The 20,939-nt window shown below is 34.1% G+C and overlaps 2 protein-coding genes across 2 annotated transcripts; one reads left to right on the plus strand and one right to left on the minus strand.

The window, feature by feature from the left end:
- The first annotated feature begins 953 nt into the window (after window positions 1–953).
- Window positions 954–10,375, plus strand: LOC131939578 (putative pyruvate dehydrogenase E1 component subunit alpha, mitochondrial). The gene is made up of 9 exons (XM_059297983.1): window positions 954–1,035; window positions 4,827–4,892; window positions 7,357–7,530; window positions 7,688–7,814; window positions 7,903–7,994; window positions 8,085–8,333; window positions 8,432–8,568; window positions 8,704–8,812; window positions 9,928–10,375. Exons 1-9 carry the CDS (start codon window positions 988–990, stop codon window positions 10,090–10,092), a joined length of 1,167 nt encoding a protein of 388 aa, XP_059153966.1. The 5' UTR covers window positions 954–987; the 3' UTR covers window positions 10,093–10,375.
- Window positions 10,371–19,480, minus strand: LOC131939579 (protein LTO1 homolog). Its single transcript, XM_059297984.1, has 5 exons — window positions 19,295–19,480; window positions 13,784–13,889; window positions 13,466–13,524; window positions 10,638–10,752; window positions 10,371–10,550 (listed from the first exon to the last, which is right to left on the minus strand). Exons 1-5 carry the CDS (start codon window positions 19,366–19,368, stop codon window positions 10,476–10,478), a joined length of 429 nt encoding a protein of 142 aa, XP_059153967.1. The 5' UTR covers window positions 19,369–19,480; the 3' UTR covers window positions 10,371–10,475.
- Between the last annotated feature and the right edge of the window lie 1,459 nt (window positions 19,481–20,939).

Consider the following 20,939-nt stretch of genomic DNA (forward strand, 5'->3'; position numbering starts at 1 on the left):
GCACTATGCCCAGCCGCCTTTACTTTCCCTAACGTGAGTTAGGTACCCATCAGAGTTGGGTGGACTCAGGGACTCTACTGACTTGAACCCGGATTCGAACTCGACCGCTAGACCACTCCGTCCCATACATCTTTATAGTGCACGCATATATTTTGTTACTATTTACGTTTTTCTTTTTTAAAAAGGCTTATATTTATTATATATAGGCCTTAAATTATAAGTAAGTGTGCACTATAGGCCATAGAAATATTTAATTAATTTTAAAACGGAACGAAACACCTCTAATTATGTCAAAGTTCGTGGCACATTGCATTATCAGATCTAACCTAAGTGACATTCAAGTTTAACCCCATCGGTTCGGGTATAATTTTGTTTTTTGTTAGTAAAGTTTCCATCCAGGCCAGTGTTTCTTCCAGACTTTTTTTCACCTGGGGGGGGGGGAAGCAGACACTGTTAAAAGAATGTTTTTTTTTATATAAAATCCATAACCCCCCCCCCCCCCCCCCCCCAGAAGAGATGCCTGAAAGAAACTCTGACTCAGACATGAGAGAAATAGCACGAGGAATCAAGTTAAATAAAAGCTTGTAAAAATGCCATTAACTGAGTTTTTAAATGACGATTTCAGTTTTTGTAAATTCAAAAACGAAGGAATGTAAAATTTTATTTGTTTTAGTAATTTTTTGTTTTGGTTCTTGTTTTAGACATTTTTTTCCCTTATAATAATCGAGTATTAACACGTACGATTATTTTGTAACACCGATTTACGTTGCGATTATTTTTTTTTAATACACAAAATTACATATTGTATTTGTGATATATTTTGAAGAAATCAAAAACGTTTATAACTATAATCAACATCTAATATTTTAAATAGCAAAAAATAATTTCGACAGTACGGACAATACTACAATTTTTGTACTTTCGTTTCGACACTACGGGCTAGACCCCTTGACCTTAGAGTGTGAAGTTAGACTAACCTCAGAGAAAATGTCTGCTCTGCGGGTGTTATGTTTCCGTGCTCCTGCAAATTTCGCCGTATGTATTTTACTTCAGCCAAAAGCAATATTTTAACAGGCTAATAAGCTGTTATTTAAACTGTGTAAACACAGCTCTTTCGATTTTAATCTAGAATCTAGATCTATTTATTTATTTAATCTAAATGTAAAATCGGTCTAGGCTAACTCAGTAACTATACACTACTACACTGTACAGTGTACAGTTCAGTGCTAACTTGTCTAAATTACTCTAAATCTAGTAACTACTAACTAGTAGGCCTAACTACTAACTAGTAACTAGTTTACTACTCTAACTGTACTAACTATTACTAACTAACTGCTAGTTGATAGTTGAGTACAATAAGTTAAACTAGGGTAAAACCTTAGTTTAGCGTCGGAAATTATCGGGTAATGTTTGTTGAGTTTCGGTAACTAGAGTTACGGTAAACCATGGTTTATTTGAACATTGAAATATAAATAAATTGAAAGTCGATTGTAGTAAATTAATGTTTTAATTTGTTAAGTTTAATCGACAAAAGGAAACAAGAATAAATATAATAGTAGATTTAAATTAGTAGATCTAAAAATAAAAAATATAGGCCTATTAATAAGCTATTATACTATTAATATAAATAATGAAGTCAAATGTAATAATTCAATGTTTTTGGCTTGCAACGGATTTGCGACCATTCATTAATTAGATCTAGACCTAGATCTAGCTAGATATCTAGCTGCTAGGCCAAGTTTAAAAAATCTAGATTACGTAAATAGTAAAAATGATTAGGGTACAAAATGTAAAAATGATTACAAAAATAAATCTATCCAAATTTTAAACATTCTGTATAAAAATAAAAGATGACGCCAAATAAAGTATGGTTTACAGTACTTCCGGTGAATTCCGGAAGAGTGTGACAGACTTTGGCATTATTTTACAGTTTTTTACTGCTATACGATTCCGGAATAATAACCGACGCTAAACTAAGGTTTTACCTAAACTAGTAGGTAATCTATCGTTTTAGATAGTTTTAGGTACGTTAAATCGCCCGCAACTAGGCCTAGTAATGACTCCTTAAATTTTAATAATTATTTCACATTTTGAGGAGGATTTATGTTTTGAAAAATACAAAAATGTTTCCATGTTTCATTTATGTAGGGCCTACCTGTTTTTAATTAATAATTAAACTATTGAATTAAAAAATTTCAGCAATAAATGAAGACTAGCAATGTTTCCAACAGATGCAACCATGCTCATTAGACATTTTAACATTTACAATAGCAGCCATCTTGTTTATTTTTTTTATTGTAAACTTATAGTGCAAGATTAAGGGGAAGCCACTCTAACTTACAGATGGCCGCTTTTTATATAGCAAATCCTGCTCGCAAACACTGCTGTTTAAAGTTAATTTCTTGCCTATATTGATATATTTAGCCATTGATTTAGGTTTAGGCCTACTATTATTCATTTATCTATAATATTTGACACAAATCACAATATACTTCTAGTAAAGCCTTGACAATGAGGTAACTTTTTCGGACATTACTAGCCGCGGGCGATTTTACATACCTAAAACGATAGATTACCAAACTTAATTAAACTAGTACAGTCAGTTCGTAGTTGTTAAGTAATATATTATTATCTATAATAATAGTTTCGCTGTCTGACAAGAACGCTATAGAGAAAACACAAGCAAATTCAAAACATGCATAGTAAAACGAAAAAGAAATATGACGTCACATTTAGCATATAATAGAAAATAGTATCAAGCCGGAGAGTGCACACAGTAATATGACGTCATTGATTCTCGAGTAAACATTGAATTAAAAAGCCAATTTTGTCTAATCTTAAAAGTGGTATACATGAAGAGTCTTTCATACAATTCTTCGGGTAGTGGCTAAGCGCGACACCAGTTTTTCTTTCAGACTTTTTCCTCTCCGGAGGGAGGAACTTTTTCTAATCTAAAAAAAAATGTTTAGCGTGCACAGTTTTTTTCATGCATCTCTTCCGGTAGGGGCGAAGCCCCGTCCAGATTCTTCCTTTAGTTTGTATGATCTACAAATGCGACTAGTGTTTCTTTCAGACTTTTTCCTCCCCGGAGAGGGGTGGGGGTACTTGAAATTTTCGGGGGCGGGGGTAGAATTTTCGGGGAAAGGGCGGACACTGGAAAAAGTATATAACTATATTTCGTTGAATGGGACGGTAGACATGTTTGGGGGGGGGGTGGGTTAGATTTAGTTTAGAGAAAATAGACAGCACTATCGACCTAGCGCCTGTTGTATACTTCCTCAACGGGCCATTTTTCTCGTAATATAATAATAAGTAGGCCATTAGTATAGAAGTAAGTAGAATATTCTAGATCAAGATTTAGATCTAATTTAAATGTGAAAAAAAGGTGACCCCAAAGCCCTAAATTTTAGTAATTATTACTTTACTAGTATTTTCAGTAATTAATAAATACTAGATCTAACGATGTTTTCATCAGATGCAACCAAGCTCATTTACAATAGCAGCCATCTTGTTTAAGTTTTTTTTTGTAAAATTCTAGTTATATTCAGGGGAAACCACTCTAATTTATAGATGGCTGCTGTTTACAGACCAAATCTTGCTTGATAATACTGCTGTTTAAAGTCAATTTCTGGCCTATATTGATATATTCAGCCATTGATTTTGGTTTATTATTCAGTTATCTATAATATTTGACACAAATATATCACAGTATACTTCAATTAAAGCCTTAACAATGAGGCACCCTTTTTCGCACATTACTAGCCTTAGACGATTTTACACACCTAAAACATAGATACTGATTTAGGCCTATGTCTTAAAAGTTACAAAAATCTGTAATATTACGATATAAAGTCGGTTATTATTCCGGAATGGTAAAACAGTAAAACCATGGTGTAGTCTGTCACACTGTTCAAGAAACCACCGGATATACTGTAAACCTTCATTTATTTAGCGGCATATTATTTTTAATACACCATGTTTAAAAATATGCACAGATTAATTTTAGTTCCATTTTAAATACTGTTTTGCTAATTATTTCTGCTACCAAACATTGTTCTAGTTCATCTTCCTACTTTAACTTCATTAAATCTAATCCTCCTATTTTACTAGATCTAGTTGTCACAAATTTTCTGAAAGTTTTTTTTTCTGTGTTTCTTAAAAAAACCCATTAATTACTACACATAACTTTGTTAATAATATTTAGATCTACTAATTTTCTAATTGTTACTCTGAATGTTAGCTGTCACACTGTTGACTCTACCACACCCAATGTGCTACCAAACGAAGTATTCAACATTTTAATCAGTTATATTATATATATATATGATTATATGGGGTATTGAATAATAATACCTTTTTTTTAGAATCCATTCTATGGAATTAGAAAATACTTGGAACGCTCGGCGTTCTGCATAGTAACTTCAATATTAATAATACTGTCGAGTGTGGTATTAATGTTTTTTTAAGAGACACAGTTAAAACCTTGCAGAAGTTTGTTTTACCTCACCATTACAGAGAGTGATTAACATACACTCAAGGCTTTCATAGTGTAGGTAGACCCATGCCCCAACAAATATAATCCAAGAAATATAGCGCAGGCATTGTTAACATTTTAATAACCCATTTTTAGAAAACAAGGTCACACATCTAAGAATATGAGATTGGTAACTCATTGATGAAACCCTCTTAAAATATTTTGTCAGTAGTAACTAATAAAAGTAAAAGCCTACATATTACGTTTTTAATGCTTTTTTTGTGCTGAAATTACAAATGTGTTCAAAATACTAAATTATTGGCCTATTATTAATTGTTTTCCCTTTCCCTAGTGGACCTTTGGAGCAATTCATGGATGTCACTTTTCAACAGTACCAGAAGCAAGCCACAATGTTATGGTATGTGTAGCTCCATGTTATGGTATGTGTAGTTCAGTTAGTCATTTGGGTTTAGAGTAAGGCTCTTGAAATACTTTTTTTTTATATTTAAATTTTATAAATTTCATCCATATTATTTTAATGCTAAATATTTTTCTGAAATTGTAAATGTTTAATATCAGAAATAGTTGAGAAGTTGTACTAAGAATAAATCTGCTGACATTCACTAATTAAATATAGATCAGCATGTTTGAATAGAAGGATTTGTAGCCTATTTTAAAATAATTCTATGGGAATAATAAACGTGAAGTCTTCTATTTCATATAAATATTTTGTGGGCTGTTAAGTTTTATTTTTAACTTGCAAAAACGTAGTTTTGCAATCTTGTCTGTGTATGTGTCTGTAAACAAGACAACTTGAGTACCGTTACAGCTAGGTTGATGAAATTTCATATATAAGTATTTTATCAAATTTCTAGATACATATAAACTTTTCAGCGATTTCCGATAACCAGAAGTGGAACTTTTTCTACTTTAAATTTTTCAAAAGCCTATAAATATTTGAGAAAGTTTAGGGGACAGCCACTCTTCTAGGAGAGACAACTCTAAAATTAAACAACTGCTGCCTTGTAGTTTGTTCTTGGTTGGACAAAGGCTATGGAAGCAAATCCAAAAAGAAAAGCAGGCTGAAATCGGAGTCAATGGCCTCAATGGCGCATAACCAGTTGACACGTAACGCTTAATTGTGTTGGAGGCGTGGTCGAGTCGGCAAAAAGTACATGGTTGATAAATTCGATCAGTCTCGAGTTCAACCCCACTGGCAGATAAATCTCGATCCCCTTCAACACTAATAATTAAGAACGAAGAAGAAGAAGACTCCCGGTTTATTTTATGTTAGTACTGAACTAAATAAACAGCTTTTGGGTTTGTATGTTTAAATATCCATTACACTTTGGCGTAGAGTTTAAATTTTAACTTATTTATTCACCATGAATATATAATTATAAATCAATGAAATAAAAAAAAACAGTGCCATATTGTATATTTTGTAGCTTACAGTTACATTTTTATTTTTCCAGTAACTAGTTGTTTATCAGACAGATTTTATAACCCATTATGGATCATTTTTTTTAAACTGATTTCTTTGTACCTTTTGATCAGTGTGGGCATTAAATTTGGTGTTATTTAAACTTATCTATATATATAATTCTCCTCGTGGAGACGCTAGAAAACAAGCTGTATGGTCTGGTGAGCTGTGGTTCACGCTAAATGTTTACATTCGTAGAGCCGGGTTTAGTGACGGCTATTAGGGGCAGATAATTTAGTTTGAAACGATTTTAAACTTAGGGGAGGTAACTAAGAGGAGGCTGCTTTCACGGGGGGGGTGTAGGGTAGGGGTTGGGGGAAAGGAGGGTGAGGGTAGTATCGTCCTTAACGACCTACTGATAGTGTTTTAAAGCAAATCTTTTCAGTGGCAGCATTGGTACTGTCGAATTCACAAATTATGAATTACTGAAAAGTAGAAAATAAAACAATGAAATAGCGGGTCGGCTCGTACTATTTAATAGAATAGTTCAAATCAAGAAATAGCTTCAATGTATTAAGGGATGGTTATAATTTCAAGAACTGAGCAATAGTTTTGTTTTTCATTACCATTACAATACACATTGAACGGTTAATGCTAAACTTGTGCTATCTTCAAGCTCCAGGAGCTTTCTGAATATAAAAATAATCTGAAACTAAAAACTTAATTCTTCCGAATTCATTAGTGTGTTAGTTTTTATATACAGTTTTGTTCCACCTTTGATTTGTTTTTAGGCAAATATTTCATCCATATTAACAAGAGCAATCTATACCATTTGAGTCTTCTGAGTGCCTACTATTGAGGCTTGACTTAGAACTAAATTGCACAGCCAAAAGAGGACATGAGCAAACATGAAATGTTAATGTCCAGCTTGTTTCAAGTGACAATGTATTTTCAGCCCTACAAACTCCATCGCCTTGATCAAGGCCCCAATACAACTGTGTTAATGTCTAGCTTGTTTCAAGTGACAATGTATTTTCAGCCCTACAAACTACATCGCCTTGATCAAGGCCCCAATACAACTGTGTTAATGTCTAGCTTGTTTCAAGTGACAATGTATTTTCAGCCCTACAAACTACATCGCCTTGATCAAGGCCCCAATACAACTGTGTTAATGTCTAGCTTGTTTCAAGTGACAATGTATTTTCAGCCCTACAAACTACATCGCCTTGATCAAGGCCCCAATACAACTGTGTTAATGTCTAGCTTGTTTCAAGTGACAATGTATTTTCAGCCCTACAAACTACATCGCCTTGATCAAGGCCCCAATACAACTGTGTTAATGTCTAGCTTGTTTCAAGTGACAATGTATTTTCAGCCCTACAAACTACATCGCCTTGATCAAGGCCCCAATACAACTGTGTTAATGTCTAGCTTGTTTCAAGTGACAATGTATTTTCAGCCCTACAAACTACATCGCCTTGATCAAGGCCCCAATACAACTGTGACCTACAACAGGGAGGAGGCTCTCAAGTACTACAGACAGATGCGCACCATCAGAGTCATGGAAACCACAGCCAGCAACTTGTACAAATCTAAAATCATCAGGGGTTTCTGCCACCTCTACTCTGGTCAGGTTGGTTGTAATGTTTGATTCATTCTTTAAATAACCTCTTAGTATGCTGTTTTTTTTTAAATCTTTGTATTCAGTACTATTTATGTTTCAAATTCTATAGTAGGAAAACTTTCCAATGTCTGCATAACTTACCTAGCTTTAGCATCTGTTTATTTAGGAAGCCATTGCCGTAGGGATGGAGGCTGCCATTACCCCAGAAGATTCTGTCATCACTGCTTACCGTGCTCATGGCTGGACATATGTCCGGGGTGTCTCAGTGCTGGGGGTCTTGGCTGAATTAACAGGTGTTTTCTCAGTTTCATTTCATACTTTTTTTTTTTAAATAGCTGCAGCTCAAGTATTTGACTTGATTAAAAATGGTTTCTCCTTTAGGAAGAAAGTCAGGTTGTGCTAATGGCAAGGGTGGCTCCATGCATATGTATGCCAAGAACTTCTATGGAGGCAATGGAATAGTTGGAGCCCAGGTATGGACTGATCTGACATTAGCAGTTACTGGATCATAGAATGGTTAAAAAGTTAGCTGCTAATTCACCTAACTTGTGTCTCTTGTCAAGGTTCCTCTAGGTGCTGGGATTGCTTTTGCTCACAAGTACAAGAATGACAACAACGTGTGTATTGCTCTGTATGGTGATGGTGCAGCCAACCAAGGCCAACTGTTTGAGGCCTACAATATGGCTAAGCTGTGGAACTTGCCTTGTATCTTTGTCTGTGAGAACAATGGATTTGGCATGGGCACTTCAGCTGCCAGAGCTTCAGCTAGCACCAGCTACTACACAAGGGGAGACTATGTGCCAGGCCTTTGGGTTTGTTACTTTAGATAAACAGCTCTAGTTACTCGTCTTTGTGTATTACTATTACAGGTGCGTCTGATTCAGTTTTATTTTTGTATTGTGGCTATTAGGTTGACGGCATGGATGTTCTGGGTGTGAAGGAAGCTACAAGATTTGCCAAGGACTATGTGCTGAAGAATGGCCCTATCCTTATTGAAGCAGCCACTTACAGATATCATGGCCACAGTATGAGTGACCCAGGAACAAGGTCGGTACACATGAGCATGCATCTGGTTCCATCTGCTTTTAGAATTGGCTCTCATTTCTGTTTAAACCAAACTAGTTCATTATTTTAAAAAAAAAAAGAAACTGCTTATTGTTAACAGAGTTCTTTTTGTCCCAGCTACCGCACTCGAGAAGAGATTCAAGAAGTCCGTCAAACTCGTGACCCAATAGGAAAGTTTAAAGAAGTTATAACAAAGTCTGGCCTCGTCACAGAGGCAGAGATTAAGGTAACGTTGTTGTCCAGTGTCTGACATTTGTTAGAACTGGTTTACCATAGGTCTCAGTACAGAGGACTGATTAATACTGACCTTTGTTAGAACTGGTTTACCATGGGTCTCAGTACAGAGGAGTGATTAATACTGATTAGATTTTAACAATGAATGTTTGGCGTTTGCAGTTTCCTTTTCCAGTAAATTTATTCAATAAGACAAGAACATGGTAATTGTAAGAACTAATGGTTGGTTGCATAAAAATCATGTTTGGTATCCTCAAAACTTTAGCAATTGAGAGGAAATCCTATGCCCAACCAGAGTAAACTAATTTTAATCATTCAAATAATTACCAACCCTGAAGTAAAGATCTGGTCAATATAAATAACCATTTATGAGACTATTTCTCGCAAATAATGAAGTTTAAAAATCTTAGGCAACACCCTAGTTCTTTAATGGGAATGTAGATTTGTTACACATTTTTGGGCTAAGCTAAATTTGAGTGGAAGTTTCTTTGTTCCTGATAGTTTTTATTAAAGGGGATTTTCTCTAACACATTTGCCCAGGTGTCCTAACACTATTAACTTTAAACAGAACATGCTAGTTTTATATTATATAAACTGTATTGGTAACTTTACAGTCAGAAATAAGCCAACAAGAGGTATTTCAATATGATTGGTTTTATAACAAAAAAATGAGGGAAACGTCTGAAGATTGTCATGTTGTGTCATTGTCTCTGTTGTAGTAGGTCTACTACTGTCTAAAATGTTTCTATTAGATTAAAGACAAATATTAAAACTAAAATGCTTTTTTAGAAAAAATTCTGGCTATTAAAATTAAAAAAAAAAATAAAGAGGAAAATTTAAAACAAAGGAAAAAATAGTCAGAAGTAAATAAAATTCAAAGATTTCCATTGTCTTATTTTATTTACTGTAGCAAACCATTTTGTTGATTAAATCCTCAAATGAATGTACTAAATAACAAGTGATAACAAGTTGCATTTTATATAACAATAACAAAACTGAAGCTGCCACCACTAGGCTTGTAACCAATAATGGTTCTGCCCATCAACCATCAGCTTATGTCCTTCCTCATTGTGATAAAAATAAGGTTGTTGTATATTTTGCCTTTAGAAAATAGAGGAGGACATCAAGAAAGAGGTTGGTGATGCTGCCGAACTTTCAAAGACTGATGCAGAGCTGCCAGTTGAGGAGCTGTACTCACACATCTATGTGAACCCACCTGCCGACATGAAAGTACGAGGCTGTGATGATAGCATATGGGCTGCAACGAAATAATTTTCCTGTCTGTTGCTAGCTACTACTCAATGATATTTTCTCAGTGACAAATGGAGTGAATGAAGTTTCTGAATGAACTGCTTGATATTGATTCGTGTATTGAAACTGCATGTTAACTGGTTATTATGTAATAGAGAAATAAGATGGCCTAGACTTTTTATACCATTGAACAAGTATTGTGACTGCTGGTTCATCTCCACAAAATTAATTGTATTAGTAGTAAAGAATAGCAAACCTTATAAATAACTAACATGCTGACAATAAACACAATGTTGAAAAATGATTTCTCTTGTTTGTGTTGGTGAGACCCTTATCAATTTTACCTGATGCACTGAGGAAAGTATGCTTGCTTAACAGGGCCATCATGCAGCATTAGACGTCTTTTAAAATGTGGAGTCTGTAAACTTGTTGGACCACAGGGTTTTATATTCTGCTTGCACGCCAGATAAAGATGTCAGCTATAAAGAATACAAACAAGTGAGATACACCAAAACTGCTGTTGGTGTTCTGGACTGACATTTTCAACACACCATAAAGGCTCTAACCTGTTTGAACTTGGCTTGTATCTTGGCAAAATGTTCACCTAATGCCTGGTCTGTAGGCTCAACATCATCAAAGGTTGAGGCAAGTTGTAGAATAGTCTCACACACTTTGATAGCCCTGTTGGAATAAGATTCATTGAGAACTAGATTTGCAGTGTGGAATCATAAAATGCCAAGTAAATGCAACTTTTTTAAGGGGAAGAATCCTGATGATCAAAATAAAAATATACTAACCATATCATGTTTTAAAATGTGTACTGGTACAGATCTAGTTTTGGAAATAGCTTAGTGAAATGTACTTTAACTAGGTAGTCCAAACTGAAATTAACTATTGATTGCAGACTTCTGGAGTGAGTATGTCATGAAAGAACTTTTAATTGTAAGGTCTATGCCACAAATTTTATAAAAATATCTCAATAAATAAAAAAGTTATGCGATTTTTAAAAAAGCAAAATTTGGTAAAAAACTGATTTTCAAAAAGTGCCATTTTTGAGAACCCATATTTTTTAAACTAAATAACATAGAAGTGTGGAAATTGGTAAAGTTGCTGCAAAGTTTGTAATATATATGCCCAATTTTTTTCAGTCATCTAAAATGAGTCTTTCTAAGGTAAAAAAAATAATTGAAAATGACAAAAATGCGTTTTGGTCACTTTTATTTTCATTAAAAAAAAAAAAATTCAATTTTTTTTTTTTTTTTGCTTTGGAATAACTCTAAAATTATTGTGTTGGTAACATCGACGTGGAAAAATGTGTTAATTATTATCAAAAATCACATGAGTTAAAATATTATTTTAAAAAATACCACAGTTATCTAGTGCAGGAGAAACAGAATCAAAATTTAGTAGAGTAAATGTAATGTAATGTAGTTTAATAAAGACGTGATGCCTACAAGTGATGCAGCAGTTGATGCCACATGCTTTGGTTTCTTTTCAAACCTGATAACTGTTTTGGGGGAACATCTTTGTACGTCTTGTTTCCCTCAACCTTGATCTTGTGGAGCATCAAGAGTAAGTAATATGTTTTGGGAATTGTAGGGGGGAGTGGGGTCTTGGCCTTCTTCCCTTCCCTTGTAAGGAAAGTTCTGGATAGGCCACCGTAAATGTCTCCAGCAATGGAACGAACAATTGATTTAGTGATTAATAAAATATAATTAAATTTACTACTAGCCTATTGTGTAGGCCTACTATTTGTCCTATGACTATAACTGGAAACATATGAAAAAGCCTGAAAACACCTTTTTGTTAAAAGTAATTTATATTTTTTATATATATTTTTAAGAGTAATTCTTCTGAATGAAATTTGAAATAATCGTTGCTTGTCCCACAATGGTTGAGATATCCAATGATGAAGATGCCATACTGTGGTTCTCAACATCCTATAGGACAACTTAACTGTCCTTCATTGTTACTATTATATGCATATAAAATAAATAAATAATGAGAAATACTACTAGTACTACTTACACTTACAACTAATATAACATTTAAAACTAAGTCACAACATGTACAATCTTCATAAATTGCACCACCATCTAAAAATTGATCTGGTACATTTTATTAAGGAGACTGGCGCAGACCATTTCACATTATTCAGCAGGGGAATCAGAATCAGAGTGCACAACAGAAAATTAAAAAAATTAATCACATTAGTCCTTCAAATTTAGTGTCTTTTGTTTTAAATACATTGATAAAAATGTATAGTTATTATAATTATAAATTTCTTTTGTGTTTCATTAGTATTTTATAAGTATTTAACCTTCGTTCCCTGTAAATAATTGAGTTCGTCCACATAGTAACCAGGATAGTCTGGTGGCCATTTTGAATTTGTCGATTCATAATTTTGACGTGATAGTCCAGATAAACTGTAGTAATACGACCCTATCATTGATCCCAGTCAATAGATTTTAAAGAATTAGTAAACACTAGCATCTAATAGTTAAGTGCATCCATATTTTAAGTCCCTAGAATGTCCTGAATTAAATAGCTTCACGTCTAAACACACCCTGTGTACAAGCGTAGTTCACACGCTAAAACCGTGGACTTGTAGCGTTCAAATTTACATTAATAACGTGTACTAATTAAACCAAACTGACATTCAAACTTAAAATTCATTTATTAAAATGGAAATGAAACTTTAAAAATGATACTTACAACTTGTTTGAAGGCTCTAGCAAGGGTAAAATCCGTTTAGCATCATCGGTCGTCAACCTTTAAAACCGTTCGGCGAGCAACTTACTCGGGGCTGAAAGTCGACTCGAGGGTTATATGTTTATTGGGGGTACGGCTTCGCGACCGTAAATCAGAAATACTTGAATTTACAACACAAAGTAGTTATAAAACTGAACTTTACATCGGTGTAAAAATTGAAACAGAATTAGTTTGTTTCCGTGTATATATCGTCATTTAAAGTTTAAAATCTGTATTTTTTAAATGAAATAAACAAGTTATTTTTTCAATTTATACATCAAACGATAGCCTAGAATTCGATCTTTAAAATGACATTAAGATTATGCTTCTACGATGCTTCGTCGCGAAGCCGCGACCAAATAAAACAGTGTGGGGTCGATCGGTACACGCAAAACGGTGACATTTGTTGACGTAACTGATACTTTTCAAACAAATATAAAACACATTCAAACATGTGTTACAGATATAAAAATACCAGATTACGACAGGTAAAGACTTAAACTTTATTGACATATAATTTTTATTCTTATAGGACAACTAGAAGTAGTGAAATTTTTTTTTTTGAAAACCGCAAAAACTGACCCTAAAACGCACTTTTTACGCCAGTTTGGACTACCTACTTTAACCAATTTAACATTTTTACCTGGAGTTGACTTCTTGCATTTTCAAGACGTGTGAGGCATAACCTGCATAAAATCCTACCTGGTGAATGAAATGTTTTGTTTAAAATTTTTTAACTTATCACAGTAGTAAATATCACAAATTATTTTAAATGTCATACACTACCTCTTTGTTATATATTTCCTGTACATAAATGGTTCCCACTTTTAAAAATATTAAATGATAATGTCCAACACAAGCCCCCATACCTAATGTGCAAGCAACTAATAGCAGATCTAGTAACATGAATTAATACAGGGATCAATAGGAGCAAAGAATAATTATATGAACAATGATGTACCTCTTTTCCAATATCTAGTCCTTTTTCTAAACCTATATTGTATCCTTCTAAAAAGCCCTTTTTTTCCCCTTCGGAAAATCCAGCATCATAACCAATCTGCCATGATCTAAATTGTGGAACAGAAGAAAAATGTATTTTACTGCAGTGTAAAAATTCTATTAGATTGTTTTCAGCAATTATGCTAATATATTACAGCAGGGGTCTCCAAACTGCGGGGCGTCTGGCCCGCGGAGATCTTTATGTCCATGGAAAATGTTTGTTAGAGGTGGCTGAGGAACTTTGCCCAGAAAATTCAAAACAATTTAAGTGCAAAAAAAAAGTTGTGGAAAAGTTCTGAGCAGAGTATTTAAGTTAAGAAAGAAAATAGGTGATTTCCTGGAAAGTAAAGGCAAGCTACAGCCATTAATGTCTGATGAAGAGTGGGTATAGAAATAATTATTGGCCTCTGCTGCAGACATAACTAGTCAGTTAAATTTTCTGAACCTAAAACTACAAGAGAGGGAAATCTAGCTTCTGATCTATACACCCACCTAAAGGCCTTCAGATCCAAACTTGAAGAAACTCTGACCCCCGAACTGATATTCAATAATGAATGCGGCCCTCAGCTGAAAAGTTTGGAGACCCCTGTATTACTACAAAGCAGTTTGGGAGTAGGAACGTCAAACTGATTTTTTAAAACTGCCCTAGAGCTTTTCCAAAAGTTGCAAACTTGAGATTCTAAGATTGTACATATCAAATTTGTCCACATTATCTGATGTAGTAAAAAGTTAGGATGCTTTAACATTTTAGTAATATTTTTTTACACACTAAAATTAAAAAGTGCCATGTTTGAGGGGTTATATATATAAAGTAAAGACAGCTGGGCATAGTGCTGACCACACAATCCCTTCATATGCCATGGCCACATCATTAACAGGTGAACTTTACTTCCTTTGTCCAATGGATTCCATATAATGAACAATTATTGTAGCCCATTGTATTCATAGTGATGGCATGCTTTAAAATTAACGTAGGTGCTATAGTGTCCTCAGAAAGCCCTAACACCACACCATGCTGGGCTCCTCACATTCAAAATTTTTAAAAAATAATTCTGAAACCTTCCCAGGAGTATTCTCAATAATGAAAAAGAAACCATACACAAAAAAATTATTAGTTATGTGTATTAGGCCAAAGAGTCAACGTGATAGTTTAACGTAAGTCCTAGAACAAAAAACAAACACGTTTTCCACAGAGGATGGAAAACAGTAATAAATGTTCTCAAAATTAAATTAAATAGAGTTTAAGGCATCACACAAAGAGCAATAGCCTACTGGCCTTCTACCTCTGTCGCGCTTGGTTTGTCGAACCTGGGCCCCATTCCTAACGCAACGCCTTAACCGAATTACAGAATTACATTAAACTCTTGCCCATACAATTTGCATTAGCTCGTGCCAACATAATATGCTTAAGTCTTCTAATATTGAGGGTTGACATTTTGCTATGCACCATGTCAACATACTCAACTATTTTGTCTAGTTTTGCCTGCAGCTGATTTTGTCTTTGGGTCAGAGGCGTAGCGACCCTGGGACAAACTTTCAATTTGCAACCCCCCCCTTGAGCTTTTCATTTGCACCCCCCCCCCGTCAAACTTTTAATTTGGCGCCCCCCTAAGGTCGGCGCCCGGGGACCTACGTCCCCCCCCCCCCCGCTACACATCTGCTTTGGCTCTTTTCTTGAATGTTGTTTTTGTCAGGATTCATTTGGTTTGACTCAGAGCCTTATTGTCAGAATTAACTTTTTTAGGAGTCAGTATGTTGGGGCCTATTTGCCTTGGGCAGGCTATTGTTGGCATTTTTTCCTGCTGGGATGATGTATTGAGGTTGTTCAAAACGTCTCATCAATCTAGCAGGCTTGCTGTAGTTACGATAATTAGTTCTGAACATGGTATACATATACTAATGCGTAATTATGTTGTTTTGTAATATAGAGGGCTTCATCAATGATGTCAAGCACTTTTCCTGTTCCCCTCCTTTCATTAGGCCTAGACGTCATATATTGAGAACCCGCCTGAGTTGACATCACAAACCATTACTGCCTGGGATTTGGTTGTAATGTTTGATTCATTCTTTAGTACTCTTGTCAGGTCTGGGAATAATTCTCACATCCTTACTTTGGTCACTATGCCAGAAATATCAACCCCCCCCCCCCCCCCATAATGCCATTTTATTATAATCTTTTTGCCGAAAACAAAGCGCTGAAAAATGTGTGCCGCGCCAAAATCCAATCATTTGGATAGATTTATTAGTCGTGTCGCATCATGATCATACCTAATTAATAGAATGTATTGCGCTTTCCTCAATGATGATCTTATTATTAGTTTTTGTAACACCCTTTTTAAAGTAAGACGATTCCATTATCGGACACCAGTGTAAACATTCTCCCAATAGGTTTTAATATGAGGCTTATATTTTCAAGAGTAAAAAAAAAGCTGAATCTAGATCTAAACTATCCTAAGCAAAACACTTCAAAACAGTGCACATTAATGACAGAACTAATGACTAGCCTAAATATTTACTAAATAAAAATAATAGTAGGGGCCTAAATATTAGTCAAGTAAATATTCCTAATTTGGATTTTTCACACATTTTTACTTAAGTCCAAAAGTAAATTATTATAATTAGCCTAGGCCCTAGTAATTAATTAGCCTATTATCAAAAACTAAAATTCATGAAGAATGAAATATGTTAATATTTTATTATAGGGGCCTAGCGTTTTCCTAACTTAAGTATTAAGTAGAATCTAACTTAAAAAACTAACTTTTGTGATTTGTGTGTGTTCCTGTTTTTTTGTTGTGTTTTAGTTTATAATAGGTACTAGGATTACGCTCGCGCCGCGGCGTCCGAGGCGTCATTTTTCTCCCGTTACCAGGCTGTTGCGTTTTCGGCGATCGCGCGAGTGACGATGTTCGAAAATTTGCTTAATTAGGCGCTTCCGTGTGATCAATTTTCTTGTGATGATTGTTTTAAGGATAAAAATGGATATCAAGCTTGTTTGTATTTTTTTGTTTTTTTCTTCTGGACCCAAAAAAGAGGAGTTATTCTTTGAAAATAAGGTAAGTTTATTTTATTCATTACAAAAAAACTATTGAAGACACGCGCACTTTATGTAGAGAATCAAACAAAGGGACCATTTCTACGTATTATCTTTATTAATTTAGAGTTCTAAGTTGCTCCCATTGTTAATGGTTCACTCCCTAAAAAGGTATGTACTTCGCCATTTCTGATGGTTACGGCTCAAAACGAAAGGAAAGCCGGAAGTACCGTGGGAGGCCTAGCCTGATCACGCTAACAACACTACCGACTTATTAAATATGACTTTCAATTTACACTGTATTCAGTTATTTTTTTATTATTTAGTATAGACTTTGTTTAATTAATATCACTATATCGTTTGAATTGACAGTTCTAGAAAATAATAGCACATTCCCCATTGACTCTTTATTTAGGCCTATATATTTTATTATTTGAAATGCTGTCATATACGCATACATTGCATACGGGGGGGGGGGGGGGTTGAGTAAGTACGGTGGACTCCAGTTCCGTGACGTCATGTAGATCTATTGTATGGATGGCCCACTACTAAATTACTAAACCAACACGCGAAACTGACATTGTTGGTTGTGATTTTTTTCCCCTAAATTAACGACGTTCACCGGGAATCTGTCCTCAGTCCTCTGACGTCACTGAACGACGCGTTGACCCGAGGTTGACATTGTTCTACGTGAGCATCGAGGGTTGGGGTTAAGAAAGGTGACGTAGTGTACCAATGAGGATAGGGGGAGGGTTAATGACGTCACTTATGGAAGATCGTTTACCGTAGTTTATAATGAAGGATTTAAAACAGTATTCCAAGTTTTCAACGCTCTGTTCTGATTGTAAACGCAGTAGTCCTGTTTATTTGAATTCTTCTAAGATTAATGTTGTGGACTTTTTAGATCTTGAATACTAACAAAATTAGTTTTTTTTTATCTACGGCGTTTATTTTGAGCCATTTTTACGAGAGCTAGATTCTAGAACTGTATAGCCGTGAGCATTAATGACGGGAGTTATTGTCACGCACAGATTGCCGTGAGCATTAATGACGGGAGTCATTGTCACGCACAGATTGCCGTGAGCATTAATGACGGGAGTTATTGTCACGCACAGATTGCCGTGAGCATTAATGACGGGAGTCATTGTCATGCACAGATTGCCGTGAGCATTAATGACGGGAGTTATTGTCACGCACAATAAGTCATTAATGATGTCAAGGGGTTTGTCGGGAATTTTAATAAGTCGATCTTAATGACCGTATGTCTACAGTGGTTGGTCAGTTTACTAATTAGTTATGTTTCATTTATTTTAATGACATGTTACTAAAGTAATGTTCATTATTCCAGATAGAAACTGCAATTCTACAGCACAGGCAAAGGAAGAACAATGTAATATTAAACAGTGATGAAAATTAAATTTCTTTGATGGAAATAAATCACTTGTTCATCTTTAATTTTCTAAAACAAATTACAATAGTTTAAAATATGGTTTCATATATTAAAAAAAATTAGAATTCACATATAACCATTTATAAAACTTACCAATATCAATATTTATATAATATTAACAGACACACTTACAGAACTTCATTCTGATCAGTTTTCAGCTTGATATTTTAAATAGTTTGAGTTAATTTTGAGTTGTGTGAAAAGTTTCGGTGTTAAAAATATAGAGGGGTACATTCTTCCACCCCCTATTTTAGGCAAACATATATAACTAAAACATACAATTTGATTGTATCTATTTAGGTTTAGGGTTAACTACAATCAGGCCAATTTTGAGACATGAATACTTAAAAGTTCAAATTTGGCATCATTTTCCATTTTACACTAACCATATTTCGGTTTTTGTAAAAATGCATAATTTATCAGCTCATTTGCTCTTTGAACAAAAAACTTTCAAATTATGATCAATATTTTGATGGTATTAATGATCTCATCCATAGCCACACATTCTGAGCAATTTTCAGCGTGATATTTCAAATAGTTTAACTTTAAACTGTGATTGTATGAAAGCACTGTGAATGCAAAAATAAGGGGGTCCCCTCCTCCCCTCCAGTTTTTTTTTAGAATTCTACCTATGAAGTTCTCTTTTTATTTTTTATTATGTTAACATATATGATAACTTAAGTTACTACAAAGTTATAACAAATTTGATCACACGGTTTACAGGCTATGACAATTTTAGTAAACGCTTAAAAAAATTCTAACACAGAAATTGAAAAAAATCCTATGTTAAAAAAAAACGCTTTTTTTAATACGAAAAAAAATCATAACTATTTAACCGTTTGAGCTACATCAAAAATGAAAACTGTTCTGTTATTGTAATTTTCTGCTCCTTTTAACTGTAGTAGTTGTTTCCCCAAAAACCCAATTTTGAAAATTTATCCTAGTACCTAGTTTATAATTTAATATTTATAAAATGATAAATTTTTACGCACGATTCTTCTGTCATTATTACTGAGTGAAAGATGTCATGATGGTCATCGGACTTTATTTCCCGTTCGTAATTCATTATTTGGAATCTAATTTAGATTTTACAGCTCTAGGTTAGAATTAGATTGAACTAGAAGATCTAGATTTAGATTAGCCTGCTACTGCTAGCTTGCGTTGTGATTGACCACAGTCTTCGGTCACCCTACTTACCAAAATAAACAAAAATGAAACACGAAGAAAAACCTTGAAAAATTAAGTAAAACTTTAAAACACGTCCAATTTATCTAGATTCTAGATCTAGAATCTAGATCAGATAAGAAGTAAGAAATATTGAATGTTAAGTACAAGTTTTGCTTAAAATGATTAGATCTAGTGTAGCCTATGTAGTAATGTACAATAATATTTTTTTTTAGGCCTACTGGATGTAAAATAGTTTAGAGTTGCAAAAAATTGTTATGTTTATTCCGGTATATATGTGAATTTCTGCTATAGTTACATTGGTCGCCATTGTCAGAACGTAGAGAGGTCAGATTGACCGCAAATTAATTGGGCTATTATCCAAAACTAGTAAATTACGCAGATCTAGAATGTAGACTTTGAATAAATCTACTAGATCTAGATCTAAACATAGATCTAGACCTACTCAGTCTTCATTTCATATGAGAGATGCTGTAAGGTAATCATGTAATGACAAAATGTAACTTGTAAAATGTAAATTGTAAGTCAAAGTGTGTTGTGTAAAGTACTCAGTAGGCCTAGTAGTAGTAATTACTACTTTATTACTTTTACAAGACTTAGTGTGACAGTTGAGTGTTGCTGTTGAGTGAGTGACACTGCAACTGAAAGAATTTGCTAATTTTTACTTTCTTGTATACAGAGTATAGATGGAGGGGTAATCTATCGTTTTGGGTACGTAAAAATTTTACTAAAATTGCCCGCGGCTATTAATGTACGAAAACGTTACCTCATTGTCAAGGCTTTAATAAAGGTGTAATATTGTGATATGTTTGTGTCAAATATTATAGATAAATGAATAATAAACCTAAATCAATGGCTAAATATTAGTTTTTCTCACTAAATCTAGAATTTACGCAATTATCAATTTAAACATGACCACTGAATAATAATATATCAATATGGAATATAGGCCAGAAATGAACTTTAAACAGCAGTGTTTGCGAGCAAAAGTTGCTTTATAAACAGCAGCCATTTGTAAAATAGAGTGGCTTCCCCCTGAATCTCACGCTATAAGTTTATAAAAATAAAACTTAAACAAGATGGCTGCTTTAGTAAATGAGCATGGTTGTATCTGATGGAAACATCGCTAGTCTTCATTTATTAATGAAAAGTTATAGGCCCTAATTCCATTTTTTTAAAACAGGTACATAAATGAAACAAGGAAACATTTTTGTATTTTAAAAAACATAAATCCTCCTCAAAATGTGAAATAATTAAAATTTAAGGAGTCACCTGTTTTTCACATTACAAGTCGCTGGCGATTTTACGTATCTAAAACGATAGATTACCGATAGAGGGGTAAAACCTTAGTTTATTAGCGTCAGAAATTATTGGGTAATGTTTGTAGTTTGTTGAGTTTTGGTAACTAAAGTTACGGTAAACCATGGTTTATTTGACCGTTGAAATATAAAA

Source organism: Physella acuta, unplaced genomic scaffold (assembly GCF_028476545.2).
Source record: "Physella acuta isolate Inbredline_101_S28 unplaced genomic scaffold, ASM2847654v3 ptg000283l, whole genome shotgun sequence".
NCBI lineage: Eukaryota > Metazoa > Mollusca > Gastropoda > Physidae > Physella > Physella acuta.